This window comes from Heteronotia binoei, chromosome 1, assembly GCF_032191835.1.
Source record: "Heteronotia binoei isolate CCM8104 ecotype False Entrance Well chromosome 1, APGP_CSIRO_Hbin_v1, whole genome shotgun sequence".
Taxonomy (NCBI): domain Eukaryota; kingdom Metazoa; phylum Chordata; class Lepidosauria; order Squamata; family Gekkonidae; genus Heteronotia; species Heteronotia binoei.
The window spans coordinates 25,836,280-25,855,444 of NC_083223.1; the positions used below are offsets into that span (position 1 = coordinate 25,836,280).

Genomic DNA, 19,165 nt, shown 5'->3' on the forward strand with positions numbered 1-19,165 from the left:
CCCAGAGTCGGAAACAACTGGTGCTTGCACAGGGGATTACCTTTTTTAGTAAGTAAAATAATTATCACTTCCCTAACTAGTACTATAAATTTAACCATAACTGCAAGGTCCAACATCTTCTCTAGCCATTCTCTGATGTAGGTATTGTTGGACATTTCCATATCGATGCATGTAACTTTTTCACTGCTACAGCTGAATATAAGAATGGAAGTCCATAAAACCTAACAAAAAAGACTGGTTTCAGCAGTATCTTATTGTTTAGATTCTTCTGCAAATTCCATATGTTCCTCTTTCCTTTGCAGAAAATTAGCCCAAAGTAATATAATCCTCTATCTGAAGTCTTCACCAATTTCTTCTTGGATAGCTCTCAGTTTCAGACAATACTCCTTTTTTCTTAAGTCCATAAAGTTGGCTAAAAGTGATATAATCTCTCTGAAATCTTCATCAATTTCTTCTTAGATAGGTCTCAATTACAGACATTACTTTTTTTCTCAAATCCATGAGAACTGATAAATCTACAGCAACAACTTTATCATCAGTTTGCTTAACTTCAAGTTCTTTCTCATCATCTTTCATTTAATGTCTAAATTTCCCAAGACACTGATTCATTATTTTCTCAAAAGTGTCTGTTTTATTTCCAGTATTCTATTTTTACTATTTGTTTGAGTAGTCTCTGCATCATATCTGAAGTGACAGGTTGGTCTGATAAACCTTTCGTGTCAGGATTGAGTCTGGTGGTCATTACAGAACAGGACCCAAAATGCAAAAAAAAAAGAAAAGAAAAAGGAAAGAAGGAAAAGAAAAAAAGCAAGAGAACATTTTTGAATCAAACACTTTCACTTTCAGCTGTCAGTTTGTGTCCTTTCACTATGGGAACAAAATCTTTTAAAAAGCCAAAACAAGTACTCCAAAATGTTTTCAGATCAGTTAGTTTCACTTTGGGCTGTCAGCCTTTTGTATTCTCACCATGGCAGCCAAGGTCAGATAGTCCCAGAGTATCTCAGAGTCTTATCTTCTGTTATGTATAGTTAATGAGTAACAAGTAAACTTCTAAAGTAAATATAAGAACAGTCTCATGGCAAATTTGTCTTCACAGCCAAAAAGCTTTCATGCCTACACACTTTCATCAAGAAGAAAAATAAAGATTAAAAGTTAGGAATAGGAAAAATAATTAATTTCTCATCCAATTCACTTTCACAATTTCATTACTTGCTTTCCTGATTTCTTAATTAGAGTTATTGCCAGAGTTATTGTTTCAAAACGTTCTTTAAAACTTTCTGTAATCTTATGAGAGAGATTACTTTAGCAGGAGTTGTCTCCTTTTGTTTTCGAGAAAATCTCTCTTTGGGAGTAGATATTAATAATATCCATAAATCTTAAGCAGAAGACGTCAGGCTTTGATCCTTGTAGGGATTCCAAACACAGCTGGGAACAAATTGTAAATGCCAGGACCTCAGATTTGGGAGGTATCTGTACATTTGGGAGCTATCTGTAAAGCTCTAATTTGCGAAGTATCTGTAAAGCTGCTGCTCAGCAGAAAAACCCTAAACAAACTAAAGAGATATCATAGTTTCTCTCTTTGATCGCCCCTTTATCCATGGAGGCTTTGCTGACCAGAGAGCCCTCCTAGTAGGTAATTAGCTGTGTTGGGTATTTACTCCCTGAGAAGACTTCAGCCTGCCATAACATCTCCACTGGAAGCCCCTCATCTTGTAATGTCCTAATAATCACAGTTTTGCTTAGTAGTTAACTTCTAATAAAGTTTGTTGCCAGAAGAGTCCACTTAGAGTCCATTTGGACTTTTTGGGAACTTGATGCCAACGGTCTGTGGCAAAGACCACCTCCTGTAAGAAATGCTGTTTCAGTGATAGAAATCTGTCCTCTGCTAACAGGCGTGATTGCTGTCTTTTGTGCTGGGCAAGGCTCATAACACCAATACCTGTAAATACTACCTAAAATTTTACTAGACATTCTAGAAGAAATAGCAGTTTCATTTGCAATTGCTCTGGTGGAGGCATGCTTATTTGATATCTTGGAATGTCCAATACAACCTCAGAAATTGAAGGTCTCTTGATACTGGGGCAGCTGATTCTTCCAGCACCCATCAGAGTAATCCTTCCTTGTAGAAACTTATGAAAAGGAAGGTGAAATTACAGCCTGAAAAACAAAAAAAACCCAAAACTGATATGAGTGTAGTCGCTTGGATAACATATCTTCAGCTGTTGAGGTGCCCCAAATCCCCACCCTAGATCTAAGAAATGAGCCATCTGCGATCCTACTTGAGTAAGAGCTGCTATGCATAGAAGTCAATGGCAGACCACCTCTGCTCATCTCTTGCCTTGAAAGCCCCATGAGATGGTTACAACTCAATGACAATTGGACCAAAGGGGTGAGGGGAAACAACCCGGTACAGGAAAGATAAACAAAAAAGGTTGAAACGCTACAAAGCTTTCTTCAGTAGTTAAATACAAGCTGAACATTCTATAAAATACACCTTAATGTATTAAAAACTAATCATATATGGAATGGGCCTAAGATTTAACTATTATCAAATGCATTATAGACCTTAGAGATGTTCTCCCTTTGAGTAATTGGAAGTAAATATTCTTAAGATACAATATTGGCCACTCATCCAAGTGTGTTGTATTTCATGTACCCGTGGTTCTTTAAGGCCCATTCTGCAATATTTAGAATCCAAATGGAGTACTCAGTATTTGTATTTTAAGAATATTTATTTCCATGGGAGAACATGTTGCCAAACTTCCTCCTTTCTCTGTCAAGAAATAGATTCCCTTCTGCAGAATGAGGGTATGGAACTCACAACTCTCAGAGAGACCTGGATTTTTACTCTGAGGAAAGCCGGAATGATACCACCTGCTAACCTGCTACAAGATAGGCCCAAATGAAACCACAGAACACCATTGATGGTCACATAGAGCTCTCAACTCAAACCAGTTCAGTGCATTATTAACAATCTGCAATCTGTGCTGGAGAATGATACTCCTGACTTGGGAGGCAATTTTTTTTTTGCCCTCAGAGAGCCTCCTAACCTGAAACAACAACTCACCCATAACAAAGATGCCAACTCTGTCCCTATACCCACTCTGACAACGCAATAACTGGACCTAATAACACCTGCCTACTATCTCAGGTTCATTCACTTGTTCATCTTCCAGTGTTATGTATGCTATCAAATATCAGCAGCGCCCTTCCATTCTACATCAGACAAACAGCTCAGTCTCTATGCAAAAAGAATAAATGGACATAAATCTAAGAATACTCAAAAAATCCGGGATAATATTTTAATCTTCTAGGTCTGTAATCATCTGTGCATTCAGGACAACCTGCCCACCTGCTCAACAGAGCGGTAAAGGTGTGACTCCATCCTCTTTGAATGCACAAATTGAGCTTGAGCGGGAGAGGGTTTTCTCAATTAAAACATGGGTATAGAAGTTTCTGAATTCATTGCTCTGCACTGGCAAAAATCCCATAATTGTGAATGCACAGATGACCACTCAGAAGAACAACAGTTACAAGTAAGCAATCTGGGTTTTTTTCCGCATTGCATATTTCTAGCAGGTTTGTCTTAATGTGTTTGCTTATGCTGATGGGAATGCTTGTGGATCTGAAACATGGTTCATAGGACAATAGGCTACTATTTGTCTTCAGGTGTGCTTTAAGGCAGAAGGTAAATGGAGGAGTTTCAGTAATAACTGAAATTAATTAATGTATTCTCTCACAAGCACACTTGTAAATCAGAATGAAATGATGAAACAACTGATTTTTGTAATTTCACTTGCAGCTTGATTCCATACGGTCTTACATAGAAGTAAATTCTGCAGTGTTAGTGTAGTAATGCTTAGAACATATAATCATCTTCACTTTTCTGAAATTTTCAATCAGGAGTATTAACAGTTGTTTATATTTTCCATGATTCTTTTAAATGTACCTTTGCATGGTGAAAAAGATCCCCTCAAATTTTGGCTACTGATGGAAGTTCACTTAGAAGAATACTAAAGAAACACCACAGATTTCCTAACTTGGTTATTTGAACTACCTGTAGAATTGTAATGTATAAATCTAATATTAGACTTGATTCATAATTCACTTGATTGGTGTGGATGCTATTATTTTATTAACTTAAGCCTAAAGCTTTGGTTGGTACTGAGATTGTTTGGAAGAGGGTGATCTGTCTTGTGTGTGTGCTAACTTGTGTCCTGAGTTAAGTGGAATGGCACAAAGTAGTAGTTTATATTATTATGGATGGCTACTATGTCTCACTAGCTCTCATGTAGCAAAAGTAGTTCATTATCTTTAAGTTCCGGTGGAAACTTTTAAGAAAGAAGTAATTAGGCAGAACGTACAAAATCTTGAGAAAAAGAGGCAGCAGTTTAACATCTGTGCTTACCTTGTTAAACATAAAACAATATTAAGAGGTGACAAGGGTGCAATATAGATAACTAGTGGGATACACACTTTGTCTAAAACCTTTGTCTTATTAAAGGCAGGCCCAATTTTTTTCCTTTTAGAAATATGAAGTCAGTATTTTCCCTCCATGATGCCCCACCCAAAAGTACTACTGTAGAGCATCTCGTTCTCTCCATGAGTTGGAGAGTTTTCTAAGTACTTGTGTTTTCTTAAAGAAAACTGCTTGTGCATTATGGTCTTACTAGTTTAAAAGCAGAAATAAAAAAAATCAATTTCTGTCTTCAAGATATGGCTTGCTTACAAGTCCCCTTCTGAAAAACTGGAGGCAGTACCTCCCTGCTGATGGCCAAGATGTGTGTTAGGAAATACATTGGGTTTAATCCAAAGATTCCTGTCTACTAAGCAAGCAGCCATCCTCTGACACAGAGGTAGCCTCTCTCTAACAGGAGGAAGGGAACCCTTGACTTACTGACTTGTGTTTCAAATTGGAAAACGATATGTGCATGTTATTTAGCCATCTCTTATTGTTGTGAAATAGTACTATATTAACCAGATTAAAGTAAACATTATTTATTTGGCATTAGTAGTGTGATCATGGAAGCATTCAGTATTGCATATATGGAATGTTCAAGGTACCTGTGTACCTTGAGCTTCTAAAACTTTGAGACATTACATTTTACAAAATCCATCACCTATTATGAACGACTGAAATGAGTCATAAATGCTCACAGGTCTTCAGGACTTCTCTAGAGTAGTTATTTGCTCTGATTTTTCAAAAACTTGTTCATAGATTTCTAATATTAAAAATGGAGGAATTACTTTGCTGTTAGCTGAAGCAGTAACTACAAAACAAGTTCCACAGCAACTTTTTAAGCATTTCTGATTCTTGTATAAATGGACAGAAGAGGAGGGAAGTGAAACATACTAAAATCTGGTCATCTGCACACATCACTTGCAATGCATCTTTTCAATTTCATGTTTTATTTTTGGCAGTTCCTTTTTTTGGCATAAATTCCAAAGGTGGATGACCTTTGATCCTTTTTTGTATGTATGCAGATGATTAATCTCTTCAGTTACCATCTTAAAATAAAAAGATATTGGATGCATCTTGAGTTGCCACTCTGGAAATGAGCACAGAGTGATTGGTTTCTGATGCTATTCCATCTTTGAGGTTTTAGAGGTCTCTGAGCAAACAAATGGGCCTAAGGAAAGGTAAAAGGTAAAGGTAGCCCCCTGTGTAAGCACCAGTCATTTCCAACTCTGGGGTGACATTGCTTTGACAATGTTTTCATAGCAGACCTTTTGCAGGGTGGTTTACCATTGCCTTCACCAGTCATTTACACTTTCCCTCAGCAAGCTGGGTACTTATTTTACTGACCTTGGAAGGATGGAAGGTTGAGTCAACCTGAACCCAGCTTTTGCTGGGATTGAACTCAGGTCATGAGCAAAGCTTGGACTGCAGTACTGCAGCTCACCACTCTGTACCATGGGACTCTTATGGATTTAAGGAAGAATGGTCTATATGGAATACAGGCTGTTAAATTTGTCGCTTAAATTTGAAAATCCCAACCATGAGCAATTGTTGGAGATCATGGTCCTCTTGAATTGGTAGGAAAAGGAGAACTTTCAAAATGTCAGATATCAGTATTCCCATCCAGTAGGAGCCCAAGCTTTGCATAGAAGCTGTGGCAGAGACCTCATGATCACTGTTTTGGTAAATTTTTCCTAGTCAGCTGCTCTGTTCATTTCCCCCTCCTTTTTTGGAATTTTCCCATGAATTGTATCTCTTCAAACAAGAACTGAATGTACAAACCATCTAATTGCATTCTTTATTAGTGTTAGTTTTAGGGTTCCTTTGGCCTTCTGCTTTCTGCTGTGCCTGTAAAGCAGAGGGTTGTGTCCAAAGAATCACAAGTGGAAAGAAAATAGCAGCCAGCATCATTCTGCTAGCATTGGCATAGAAGTCCACACAGTGTTACAGATCGGTTCTGTAGTGGGTCTGATGTTTCTCGCTGTAGCAGCTATTGTGCAAACCTCATCTTTGGATTTGGTTTCTTTTCTTCCACAGTGTTCTGGCAAAATAAGCTGTTCCATGAACAGAAAGCTCCCTCTGGATGTGGAAGTATTTTCAATATTTAGTTCAGGTTTTGGAGGGGGGTTGCTACTAGCGACTCCAGAAGTTACCAGTCAATTAGAACTGATATTCTTTTTTGCAGAAATTTTGATGGCTGATACGCTTTAAAAATAACCCCTGTTCTAAGAATAAGCCTGTAGATATATGACTGAAAATTGTGTGGAAAAGTATACTGATCAGTGCTTTAACTGTTGTAGATCAGGCAACGTTAATTTTTGGTTATTTCTTAACAAGTTAATTTTAGGGGGGATAAAAGAACTTAGAGGCCATCAACAGTTACTGATGGTATGATTTTAGCTCAGTCTGTGGATTTCAAAAGGTGTATAAGGAAAGTGAATTCACTGAATTAGCATCACAGGTTTAAGAAAAAAAATCTGAAAGTAAAATTACTGCAGACATTTAACTTTTAAATTACAGAAAACCGATGGTCCTTGCCAAGTCATAATTCACAAGTGGGAGACTCATCTACATCCACGATCAATAACCCCTTTAGGTATGGGAACCAGCTGCATCTGTTTGAGGCATATGCATAAGACTACTAATATGTAACACAATGATTTGTGGGGGTTGATGATATTTGTAGATTTAAAGTAAACGCACATGGACTACAGATGTAACCTGTCTTTTAGCATAACCTGGGTGTTACACTCATAATTGTCAAGATCTTTTAGCCAAAATAGAGCTTCATAGACTTAATGTATTGAACAGTTACTGCTTTTGTGGCTTTGTCATACCCATCTTTAATGGTGTTTTCAAATTTTAATCAGCCAACAGTGAACGTGTGGTATTTCACTGTTAACAGTAATTATTGTCCTTTCAAGACTGAGCTCATGATTAAATTTATAGACCATTCTTCTATACTAGGAACTATAATTGTGCATGAGCAATTGCTAATTTAAAGTACCACCTTTTTTCTGAAAGATATTTTAACTTGAGGACTTGATGCTTTATTTCCCCTAAAACATTAAAATAAACTTGTAAATATTAAAGGTTTAGAATTTACATTTTCTGCTGACTTGTGATGAGTTCAAGCTGCAATATTTGAATGTGTAAATTAATGTTCTTCCTCTTTCCCCTGGTCATAGAGTGATCTGAAATTACTTGCTATTTGTTTTCCATGAAACACCAGAGCTAAAAAGATAGTCATTGTCAGTTCTACTACAGCTAAATGCCCTTTTTTTTAAGCATTATTTATTTTTGCCTGAGCATGCTGTTTGGAAATTAATTTTCACCTTAGTAGAATGGACTTCAAATGAAGACATTGCGGGTGGCTGCCTAAATGTTGCTGTCTAGTTTTTAGGAAAAAATTATGCATGTCTTGTGAATTATCTTTTAGTAGCAGTGTTCTGTCCCTCAGTATTCAGGCTCAGTAATCATACATGTTCTTCATGTCTAGATTCCATACTTTAAAGCGTATCTAATACTAATGCAGTTTACATTCGGGCAGAATGACTCTTGATTGCCTTTATATAGATAAAATCTGGTAATGTCACCTTCAGAAATGTCTCTGGTGCCCGTGAATTTAGGAACCGCTAACTTTCAAGGGGGCATGTGCCCTGCCTTGTCTTAATTAATAAACTACTTACAGGAAAATGTACATTGCTTTGAGAATTTTTCCTAGACATTGAGCTACAAACATTTTGCTTTGTTTTGTTTTTAAACTAGCTTTGTGTTCTGGCTCTTTTCAGTAGTCCCTCTGATGTAGGAAAGATCAATTATACCAGTGTTAACAGAACTGAGGTCCTCAAGATTATTTCCATCTGAAGTTTTACACAGTTCTAGAAGGAAATCTGTCCTTCTGCTACATGTTGAGGTTCAGACCTAATAATAGAAAAATAATTCTTGAAATTAATAAACCAAAACTAACTTTTTAAATATTGGACATTAAAATGTTTTGTTTCAAATATGCATTGTTCTATTTATCAAGTTTGCTTCATATTTAAAGTGTATATTTTTTTTATACTTTTGTAGCAAGAAAGGGGGAAAGAGGAGATAAGTATTTTTAATTGTCAGTAACACCAGATCTTTGTCTAAACTGGAATTGTGTGTGAAAACAGATTTCTTGTTAGTGGGCAGACTAAAATACATTGGTAACCTAGCATTGTCCTTGTAGCACAACATCTGAACATCTGACTGTCAAAATGTCATGTCTTTTTCCAGTTTATATAGCTCAGCTTGAAGACGCACATCATATCTTGCTAAGCATTTATGGGAATAATACTTAGAGAACAAAGCTTAGGTCCATTCACTGTAATAAACATGCTTATCTTTGTCTTCCTCATTTAGTTAGCCATTAGTGTAAAGGTGCAGCTGTTTAGCCAGTATTGGACTGTGTAATGCATTACTATGAACCATTCTCACAGTTTGTCTGTTCAATTTTAGAGGATATGTCTCTGGATGATGGATACTTTGGGATCTATGGTAAGTAACATTTCCCCATATGTGTGTGTGTGTGTTAACACCCTGTGCATTGTAGCAAGAGATGATTTTGAAATATTTAGAATGCAGATATAGGATTATATTTAAGCCAGAGGTGTTTAACTCATTTGTTATGAAGGCCTGATCTGACATAAATGTTACTTTGTTGGGCCAGGCTATGTGTGCCATAAAATTTAACATGAGGTACTGAAGATAAAAACTTTATAAAGATGATTTCAGATGCCAAATGACAATAGCAGGCTTGATTGGGCTAGGTGTAATATGCAGAGGAGTAGTGTGGTAATGAGACAGGAAACCTAGGTCTCAGTTTGGTCCAGGATGATGCAAAGAATAAATGGATATAAGTCTGAAGAAGGGAGCAGTGACTCTCAAAAGCGTGCGGGGGAGAGGAGTGGCACTATTCATACGGGAGGCTTACCCCTTCCGGGCTCTACCGACGCCAGAGATAGATGGCATTGAATGTGCGGGTCTGAAGTGAGATGTGGGAGAGGGTTTGGTGATCTGGCTGGTGTACCGATCGCCTAACGCACCAGCCAGCACCTTATCGTCCCTGATGGAGGCTGGGCGTTGGAACACCCAAGGCTTTTAATCCTGGGTGATTTCAACGTCCATGCCAATGACGCGAACTCCAATCAGGCGACGGACCTAGTGCCATCCATGGCTACGCTAGGACTCTCTCACTTTGTAACTACACCCACACATCAGGCCGGGCACATGCTGGATTTGATCTTTGCGTCGGTTACAGTGACCCAAATTACTGCTGATGCAGTGCCATGGTCGGACCACTATGTCCTGAAGGAACCGTATGGATGTGCCAGCCCAAACCAGTTTAGGCGACGAGCATATTTTAGCTCGCCCAAGGAACCTAATAGACCCAGTACGGTTCCAGAGGGAACTGCGGGATTCCTGGCCCCCTGGCGACTCACTCGATGACATGGTTGAGTTATGGCAAAACCACCTCACCATGGCCATTGACGAGATCGCTCCTCTGCGCCCCCGGGCAAAGATGGCTCCGTGGTATAACGTGGATTTGCGATCAATGAAATGGAGGCTCAGACAACTAGAGAGGCAATGGCGGCGGACTCACAACGAGGCAACCAGAACATCTTATAGAGAGTATATGAGATCCTATGAGATGGCAGTCAAGGCCACAAAGAAAGTTTACTTTGCGGCCAAGATTGCATCCGCGAATTCACGCCTGGCACAATTATTTAGTATTATTTGGACTCTTACAACTCTTCCACAAGGCAGACCAAACCATAGGGAATTGGAAATAGGCTGTGAGGCTTTCGCAACATTTTTCGCGGATAAAGTCTCGCTGCTCTGCCACGACCTCCCTGCCACAATTGAAACAATAAGTGAACTCGAGGCTCCGTGCCTGTTTTCGGGATCGGCTTTAGACTGCTTTACAACACTCAGCTTGGAGGAAGTTGACAGAATCCTCGCAACTATACGCCCAGCAACATGCGATTTGGACCCTTGCCCATCCTGGCTGATTAAAGCATGCCCAAATTGGCACACTATCGGCCGATCTCAAATCTACCCTTTTTGAGTAAAATTATTGAGAGGGCAGTAGCGATACAGTTGCAGAGCTTTCTGGAGGACACTTCCGTCCTAGACCCACACCAGTACGGCTTTCGCCCGGGCCATGGGATGGAGACGGTGCTGGTCGCCTTAGTGGATGATCTCCAGTGACAACAGGATCGAGGCGGGTCAGCAGTACTGTTGTTGTTGGACCTGTCGGTGGCGTTCAACATGGTCGACCATCAGTTGCTGGTCCACCGCCTCGCCGATGCGGGGATTCAGGGGTTGGCCCTACCATGGCTCTCCTCCTTTCTCTGTGGCTCTTACTCTAGCTGTAAGAAACCACAACATTCAAAAATCAATGGAGGGACATTTTAACCTTTCAGGACATTCAGTTGCTGACCTAAGGGTAATAGTTCTCTTACAAAGGAATTTCAGAGGGAGGTTAGAAACAGACTGCTGAATTGCAAGTGACAATGAAGCTCAGTGGGCTGAATTGAGACCTAGGTTTCTTCTCTCAGCTGCTGCTGTTGTTTGGCACCAGAAATCATTTCACTCTCCATGATATAAAGACAAATGGACTCACATTCTAGCTGTATCTGAAGTGAGCAGTGACTCATGAAAGCTCATGCCCTGTCACAAATTTTGTTAATGATTAAGGTGCTACTGGACTCTTGCTCCCATTGCAAGTTGTGCACTTAGGTTTCTTTCTCTTTTTTTAATCTGTTAGAACTGGAAAGGGGGATCTCTCCGAGGGAAATAACATGTTGCTTTCAGATTGTTCAACATCTACTCAATGTTAGTGATGATAATAAAAAGTTTAAAAAGCAAGGGGGTTAATGTGAAGAAAGGCAGCCAGTGAGGTGGGAGGAGAGAGAGAGAGACTATGGAATACATGGGACCATAAATACATTTTTAAATATTTAGTAATCTGCTTCCAGTCATTAAACCATGGAGTCCAATCCAAGTGTTGTAATTCCTAATCAGGGTGTTTCTTTTTAAAAAGAGGATAAAATCCCAGGTACATAGAAATCTAATCTAAAACTTTTCAGAATAAGTAAAAATAATTTTCCTTTAATTCTCTTTATCACAGATGCATCCCTTTCTTGCCCCCCCTCCTTTTATGTGTGTGTGTGTGTGTGCGCGTGCGCAAACGCACGTGTGTGAATGAGATCAGGTCTCAAAGTAATCAGCAGAGCACGACTTGTCAGAAAAACCTCCCTCCACCAAGGAAGTGTGCATGCACGAAAGCTTATATCTGGAATAAAACTTTGTTGGTCTTAAAGGTGCTTTATTTCCTTCTGACTCCTGCCCTCCCTCTCTAAATGAGGGAAGACAGACTTGGCAACACAGCAGCAGCCCCAGTAGAGGAAGCAGGAGAGAGAAGAGAAAGCTTTTCTCTGGTGTGTGGATGTGCCCTCTCTTTTTCCTTCTCCCTTGCTTCCTTCCCAAAGAAGGGAAGAGAGACCTGGAAGAAAGCAGCCCCAACAGAGGAAGCAGGAGGGAGCTTTTCTTTGGTGCACATGTGTGCACTATCTTTTTCCTTCCTCCTCAGAAGGGCTTTTTGGCACAGCAGCAGTAGCGGCTGGGAGAAGGACACAGGAGACAGTCAGTTTCTCATGGGCTGGATACCAGACCTACAGGAGCTAGATGTGGCACACGGGTTGCATGTTTCACACTCCGATTTAAGCTATCCAAAATGAAGACTGGCTAAGTAAAGGCAGTGTCTCATGGCATTATTTTATGGCATAATCAAAATTCTTAGGGCTGTGGCCAAACAAAAATATATACTATGCTAAATTGGTGTAGAAGTTGAGTAGATGCCAATGTGTCACTAAAATGGAGAGCTAAGATTTATTAAGTATGCTTGTATGCTGATTTTGGTTTCCCTTTCAACTATGGATAAAAATGGAATACAGGTTGCAATTACTTAACAAAAAAGCCAAGCAAACCAGGAAACAAACTAGTCGGGATGCATGAAACATCACAGGACAATTGCCCTTGTTAAGGTTGAGGAATACACAAAGCATGGGGGTGGCAGAAGATGGTAACAGTGTTTTCTTTATTGTTTAACTTCTTTGGGTCAATTTTACTTCAGTGGTTAAGACATGCCATCTAGCAACACTAGGATGACAATCTGAAAGAAACTGGGGTTTGTTGGTTTTTTTGCAGTTCTAGGTTGCAGGCTGAGCAACTGCTGCAACTGTGAGCTTGCCACAAAAGCAGAACCAGGGCTTTTTTGAGCAGGAACACACAGGAATGCATTTCCGGCTGGCTTGGTGTCAGGGGTGCAAATGAATTCCTGCTGGGCTTTTTCTACAAAAAAACCCTGAGCAGAATGAAACAATTGCATGAGGCTGCTGGAGGGAAGGGGAAGGTTCAACCATTTTTTATTATGCCATGAAAATAATGCCATGAGACACTGCCTTTACTCGGTCAGTCTTCATTTTAGCAGCAAGACATGGTTTGATGTTGCATGGGAAAATAAGCTACCAGGGTGTATCATAGTGAGTGCCATAATAATTATTTTTCTTTCCTTTGTCAGATAAAGTGGAAAGAGTCGATTCTGGGTGGCTGACGTGTCAGACAGAAATACGACTGCGCCTGCATTTTTCTGAAAAGCCACCTGTATCTATATCTAAGAAAAAATTTAAGAAGTCTAGATTTAGGTATGATCAAACAAATACAGCTTTTCCTTTTGTTATTTGTTAGATTCTGCATTTTAGCATTGTAGCAGTAGTCTATATTGATGCAGTTCTGGAAAATTCAGATTTCTGAATATCTGGGATCTGATTTGAAGGTCAAGGCTCCTGGAGATTTGGGTTACCTCAGTAAATGCTGTTATACAGGTAATATGTTACCTGTTACAGCACAGATTCAGCCCAGCAAAGAAATCACTTCTTTCATATGGATTTTCATTCTGCCCTGCCAAATCCACAAAGCAAATTCAGTTCTGCAGTGACCTGGAAGCCTTTTTTGCCATCTATACTGGAGAAGAAGAAGATGACGAGCACAGATTTATACCCTACCCTTCTCTCTGAATCAGAGTCTCAGAGAAGAACTTTCAAAATACAAAAAAAAAAAAAACAGAACAAGAGAGAACAGACAGCCTCTTCTACCCAAAATACCCAAACCCGGCAACTAATTGTACTGTTGTCTCAGGCATAGGATGAGGGGGTATCTGGATATTTGGACTGTGTTCTAAGACCCTAAGTCATCAACGCTCCCAGGTATGTTTGCGATACCAAAGGTTTTCTGAGGAAAGTATAATCTTTGAATAACCTTCCAGAGAATACTATTTTAGCCATGATGGATGTGGAATGTCTGTATACCAACATGCCACATAAAGATGGATTACAAGCCATAAGAAATATGATTTCTGACAACACCATAGCTGACTTTGGCACCATTTTGTTCTCACTCACAACCATTCTGATTTGGCAACAACTTGTTCCTTTAGATGACTGGTACAGCCATGGGCACCCGCAAGACCCCACAGTATGCTAAGCATCTTTATTGCTGACTTGGAGCAGTGTTTCCTAAATACCCACCCACTCATACCTCTGTTATACCTGTGATACATTGATAACTTTTTTATTGCCTGGACACATGGTAAAGACGCCCTGGACATATTCCACCAGGCATTCAATGACTTTCACCCCACCATCGACCTGACAATGAACCAATATATGCAAGAAATACATTTTCTGGACACTACTGTAAAAAAACAAAAACACCCAATGGATGCATAAATGCCACCTTATACTGGATACTTACCAACAAACATACCTACATGCCTCCACCTACTATCCTAAACATACCAGATGATCCATTGTATATAGCCAGGCACTACACTAAAACTGCATCTGCTCCAATACTGCAGACAGATTCTTACCTCAGGGATTTATAGGAAACCTTTTTGGAGGTAAAGTATCCACCTGATGAAGTCAAGAAATCAAGCCAGAATGGTACCCAGGGAAGACCTATCGCAAGACAGGCCCCAAAGAGACAATAACAGAACACTAGTGGTTACATACAGCTTTCAACTCAGAACAATTAATGCATCATCAGTGACTTACAGTCTCTAGTGGATAATGACAGTTCTCTTTCACAAGTACTGGGGGGTAGACCTTTTCTTGCATACAAATAGCCCCCTAACCTGAAACAGCTCCTCACCCACAATAATACAACATGTAATTTGAAAATAGATAGTGGTACCAGAGTTTGTGGTAAACCCAGATGCCAGCTTTGCTGCCACATACACCCAGACAACACAGTCACTGGACCTAACAAGATCAACTGCACCATCTCAGGCTTATTCACATGCTCATCTTCTAACACTGTACATGCCATTAAATGCCAACAATGCCTTTAGTTTTTTACATGGGGCAAGGGAGTCAAACCCTATGCCAAATGATAAATGGACACAAATCTGACATCAAGAATCACAGGACTGAGAAACCTGTAGGAGAATACCTCAGCCTTCCAGGGCATTCAGTGCGTGACTTAACAGTAGCGGTTTTATTGCAAAGGAACTTCAAGAACAAACTAGAAAGGGAATTTACTGGATTGCAAGATATTACAACAGTCAGGAGTGGACAGAGACATTGGTTTCTTACCTCACTGCATATACTAACTTCATTCAGTCCTTACATCTGTTTTCTCACCAGTCCCTCAGAAGAGCCACTTTATTTTATCTTATTTGGAATAATAGATTAGGTAGATTGTAATTTAACATAGATTGTAATTTAATGTAATGAATAGTAGAAATTAGAATGTATTTCTCTGGTCTGGAGACAGGTGAGAAAAATCTGTACTGCTAGTTAGTCGCCCCACTTCAAAGAAGGTGCTGTAAAGTTATCATCATACTTGAGAGGAGATGGATGACAGGATCTCAGTTAATTAGTCTTAGCATTCTACAGTTAATCTTCAGTTTTGACATTTATTTCCTTCACTGTTTTTGCCCCAGAATTTAACCCAAACAAATGATAACCATGTAAACTGAGCTTATTATTCCTTTTTGACCCTTGAATCTGTTAAACATCTTCATCATGCTGTATGATAATTTACTGCTCACCTATATGTACGGACTGGTAATTTCCAGTTTTGTTTCTATCTCTGTGTTGACTTTAATTGGCCCTTCCTGGCAGGTGATCCCCCCCCCCCTTTTGATACCTAATGGTTGAGGAAATTCTGTTTCACTCTATCTGAAGAAAACTGATACATTGAATAAAACTTTGTTGGTCTTAAAGGTGCCACTGGACTCAAACTTTGGTCTTCTACTTCAGACCAGCATAACTATTCACCTGAATCTGATGTCGTAGTCTCTGTTCTGCAGCCATTGTTGCTGTCACTGATGTTCTAAGCCTTGTGTGGCATCTGGCTTTGCTTCCTCTCCCCGTGACATAGGGTGAAACTCACTCTGGAAGGCTTGGAGGAGGAGGGGGAAGATGACGATGACGGTGATGACAGATTGTCTCCTACAATTCAGCAGAAAATGGCAAACACACTAGGGATCTCCGCAATAAGTGACACTATATCCCAGTTTCGGCAGTCTCAGCCAGAATGTGGCTATGCCTTACGGCCTGACCGGTGGACAGAATACAGCATCCTTACCATGGAGCCAGACAATCTGGAATTAATCTTTGATTTTTTTGAGGTGAGGGCTTGTCCTTTTTTTTGGTCTGTTTGCTGGCTGGCTGGGTCCTCTTTTGAGTATATTATTCTTTGCCACATTAATCACTCATATATCAGGGTCCAGCTGTGTTAAAAACTATAAACAGATAAGAAAGTTAAAGTGGGAGAAGAAAGAGGAGGGGAGCAAACTTCAAAATAAGCTTTGCTCTCTGAGGTTCATCTGATTGGTGATGAAAATTTTACCTGAAGACATTGACCTGTGACTTCTCTCCCTTTCCACCTAAGTGATGTAGGGAATAAAAGGTGACCAGTATTGCAGAAATCTGTTCCTTTGAGGCACCTCTATTACCCTGGCAATTGAACCCAAGTTCTTTAGTGAGGTCAGGATCCTGCATTCTGATTACTGAGAGCCATACTAAGATCATGCCTTGTTTCTGTCGCTATTGCCTTTTGACAAGTATCCTTATCAACATATAAAAGCTGAGACTTGCCTGAACCAAGAAACAAACTCTATCCCATAATACTATAACCAGTCTCTAGTCTTTCTCCCCTCGCCTTGTATGCTTCTTATAAAAGATGGAGGGAAAGGGAGAGATTTAATTTTTGTATTTCAGCTCTGTCAGCACTGGCAAGCATAACAGTGAATTTGTTGCATAAAGTTAACATAATTTAATTGTAAGGTCACATCCCCAACATGGTAATATTCACAGTAGCAGCAAGGTGAGTTGTAAGCAGAGGATAAAAACTTTTACTTGAAAATGGAGCTAGGGTTTTTAAAGTCTTGCTGTTTTATCTGCAAATGGCTAAGGTACAGAGAGGTGCTGGGCTCACTTATGAATGGAACAATCATCCAGCTATCTCAACACTGCATTTTCAGGAGGATCTTAGTGAAACAGTGATACAAGGAGATGCACTTCCAGGCCATGTGGGCTCTGCGTGTTTGCTGTCCTCCACAATTGCAGAACTGGGAAAGAGCTGTGGTATTCTCACGCTTCCTATCATGAGCAGAATTTCACGAAAAACCATCGGAAAAGTTAGAGGTATGCTTAATGCAGAAACTGTAAATAGGAGCCATAAGTTGACCGAGAAATTTTTCGGGGAATGGTGCATGCAGTCAGAATTAATGCTTTATGATAGGTACTTTCAGTGCAGTGCTATGTGTGTGTACCTGGAAGTTCCATTGAATTCAATGGCTTGCTCTTAAGTAACTGCCTGGGATTGCAGCCTAAGGGATCACAGATGGCATATTTAAAACATGCCTATTTTATTTTTGCTGCTTCTGTAGCATTTCAGTAGATGATCTTGCTCTGAACCAAATGAAAAGATAAAGTACTGTGTTTTTTTAAAAAAACCCAAAAAACAGAAGAACTTGATGACCCAGTCATGTTTGCTTTTCTTTGCAGTCAGCTATATAGTTATTAAGCCAATTCAGGGATACAAGTGTGATATGCGAGTTTCATTTAGCAAATACTGGAAACCAAGAGGAGGGCTAGACGTTGGACATCGAGGTGCGGGAAACTCTACAACTACCACCAAGTAAGTCTGAATGCTTGAATCTTAATCATTAAAAAATAACTTCAGGAGTTACCTTGTGTATACAACACAGCAGCTCAAGTGTAACAATTGTATATGCTGCCAAAGCTCTCTAGATGTTAACAGCAATAGCAGAGAATGAAGTCTGTTAACACATGCATGTATGAGCATGTTTGTACATCTACACATAGGCTGCCTTTTACTGAGTTGGATCATTGATCCATCTTAGCCCATATTGTCTACCCCACCTCACAGCAGCCCTTCAGAGTATCATGCAGAGATCTTTCCTGGCACCATACCTGTGGTGATGCTGGTTATGGAACCAGGAACATTTTGACATGCAAAACATAGGGTTGATTAGCTGTGATCCCATTTGTCCCTTGAGCACTGAGGGCTGATGCTTCAAAAGATTGCCAGCTTTCACTTGCAGTTCCTTGTCAGTTTTCCACCTGTAGTTTTTTAACTTTGCCTTGAACTGTGGCTGTCGCTTCTCAATATCTAGTACTTGGTTTTTAGCAGCTGCCTCTACTGAGCCAGAGAACCACCTTAAGGAGAATCAATATTGTTCAGCATTTCTTGTCACCTTTCTAAAGGGAAAAATCTTGTTGACTTCGATATACTAGATTGGGGCAATTCTCTCCACCCCCTCCACCCCCAGTTTTCTTAAAAGCCCCTGGTCCTAATGATGAAGGCGGCCTCTAAACTACTGTAGGAGCCAAAATGGTTAAAGCATTTAACTTCTGTTAGCGTTAACTCAGTCTCAGTTGAATGAACATAGAACCTTTTTGAACTGAATTCTGTGAAAGATCAACTCCAAATGTTGTTTTGCACCAACAAGATATTACTAGTAGGATTTAAAGTGCTGTCAAATAGTACTTGCAGGTTTTTGGAATTTGTGGCTATAGGAACTATTTGTAAGATTTTGCCCAGAATCTGTCACAAGTCTTTTTGAGTAAATGCAGAAGCTTTTAATGAAGACTCAGGTAGCAAACACTTGTAGCATGTATACACAAGACTACTTGTCTTGCCAGACAGACAATAAGTGAAAGATATAGTCCAAATATAGGATGCAGGTTAATGGCTCATTGTTTATCCCGCCTAAAAACCTCCCGCACAAAAGTCTTTGAATCAGTTCCCAGACCCCTCTGTTGCTTTTCTCCAAGGTCACATTCCAGCTTTGTAGACATCTTCCGTTGGTACCTATCTTCTGTTACCACATTAGACCTTAGCTTTGCATAATGACCTAGCCTCTACTGTGGCCTTATTTGTTATCAACACTATTCTACATAAATTCATAAAAAAATGTAATGAATATATATGAAGGTTAGTAAATATTGATATTAATTAATAATACATTGATTAATGCAGGCATGAATACATGTACGTATATGCATATACGAATACATAAAACAATATAGCTATGGATATATGAATATGCTTTGGATAACTGGCCACTCATCAGCAATGACA

The 19,165-nt window shown here is 39.6% G+C and overlaps 1 protein-coding gene across 2 annotated transcripts in view; it reads left to right on the forward strand.

The window, feature by feature from the left end:
• GPCPD1 (glycerophosphocholine phosphodiesterase 1) overlaps positions 1 to 19,165 on the forward strand; it is a 79,832-nt gene that overhangs the window by 34,483 nt on the left and 26,184 nt on the right. For both annotated transcript variants that reach the window (XM_060232807.1, XM_060232815.1), the window contains exons 5-10: positions 6,980 to 7,055; positions 8,945 to 8,983; positions 13,071 to 13,194; positions 15,935 to 16,184; positions 17,040 to 17,202; positions 17,566 to 17,698. In XM_060232807.1, coding sequence (XP_060088790.1) covers positions 6,980 to 7,055; positions 8,945 to 8,983; positions 13,071 to 13,194; positions 15,935 to 16,184; positions 17,040 to 17,202; positions 17,566 to 17,698 — 785 coding nt within the window. The remainder of the gene's footprint in view (positions 1 to 6,979; positions 7,056 to 8,944; positions 8,984 to 13,070; positions 13,195 to 15,934; positions 16,185 to 17,039; positions 17,203 to 17,565; positions 17,699 to 19,165) is intronic.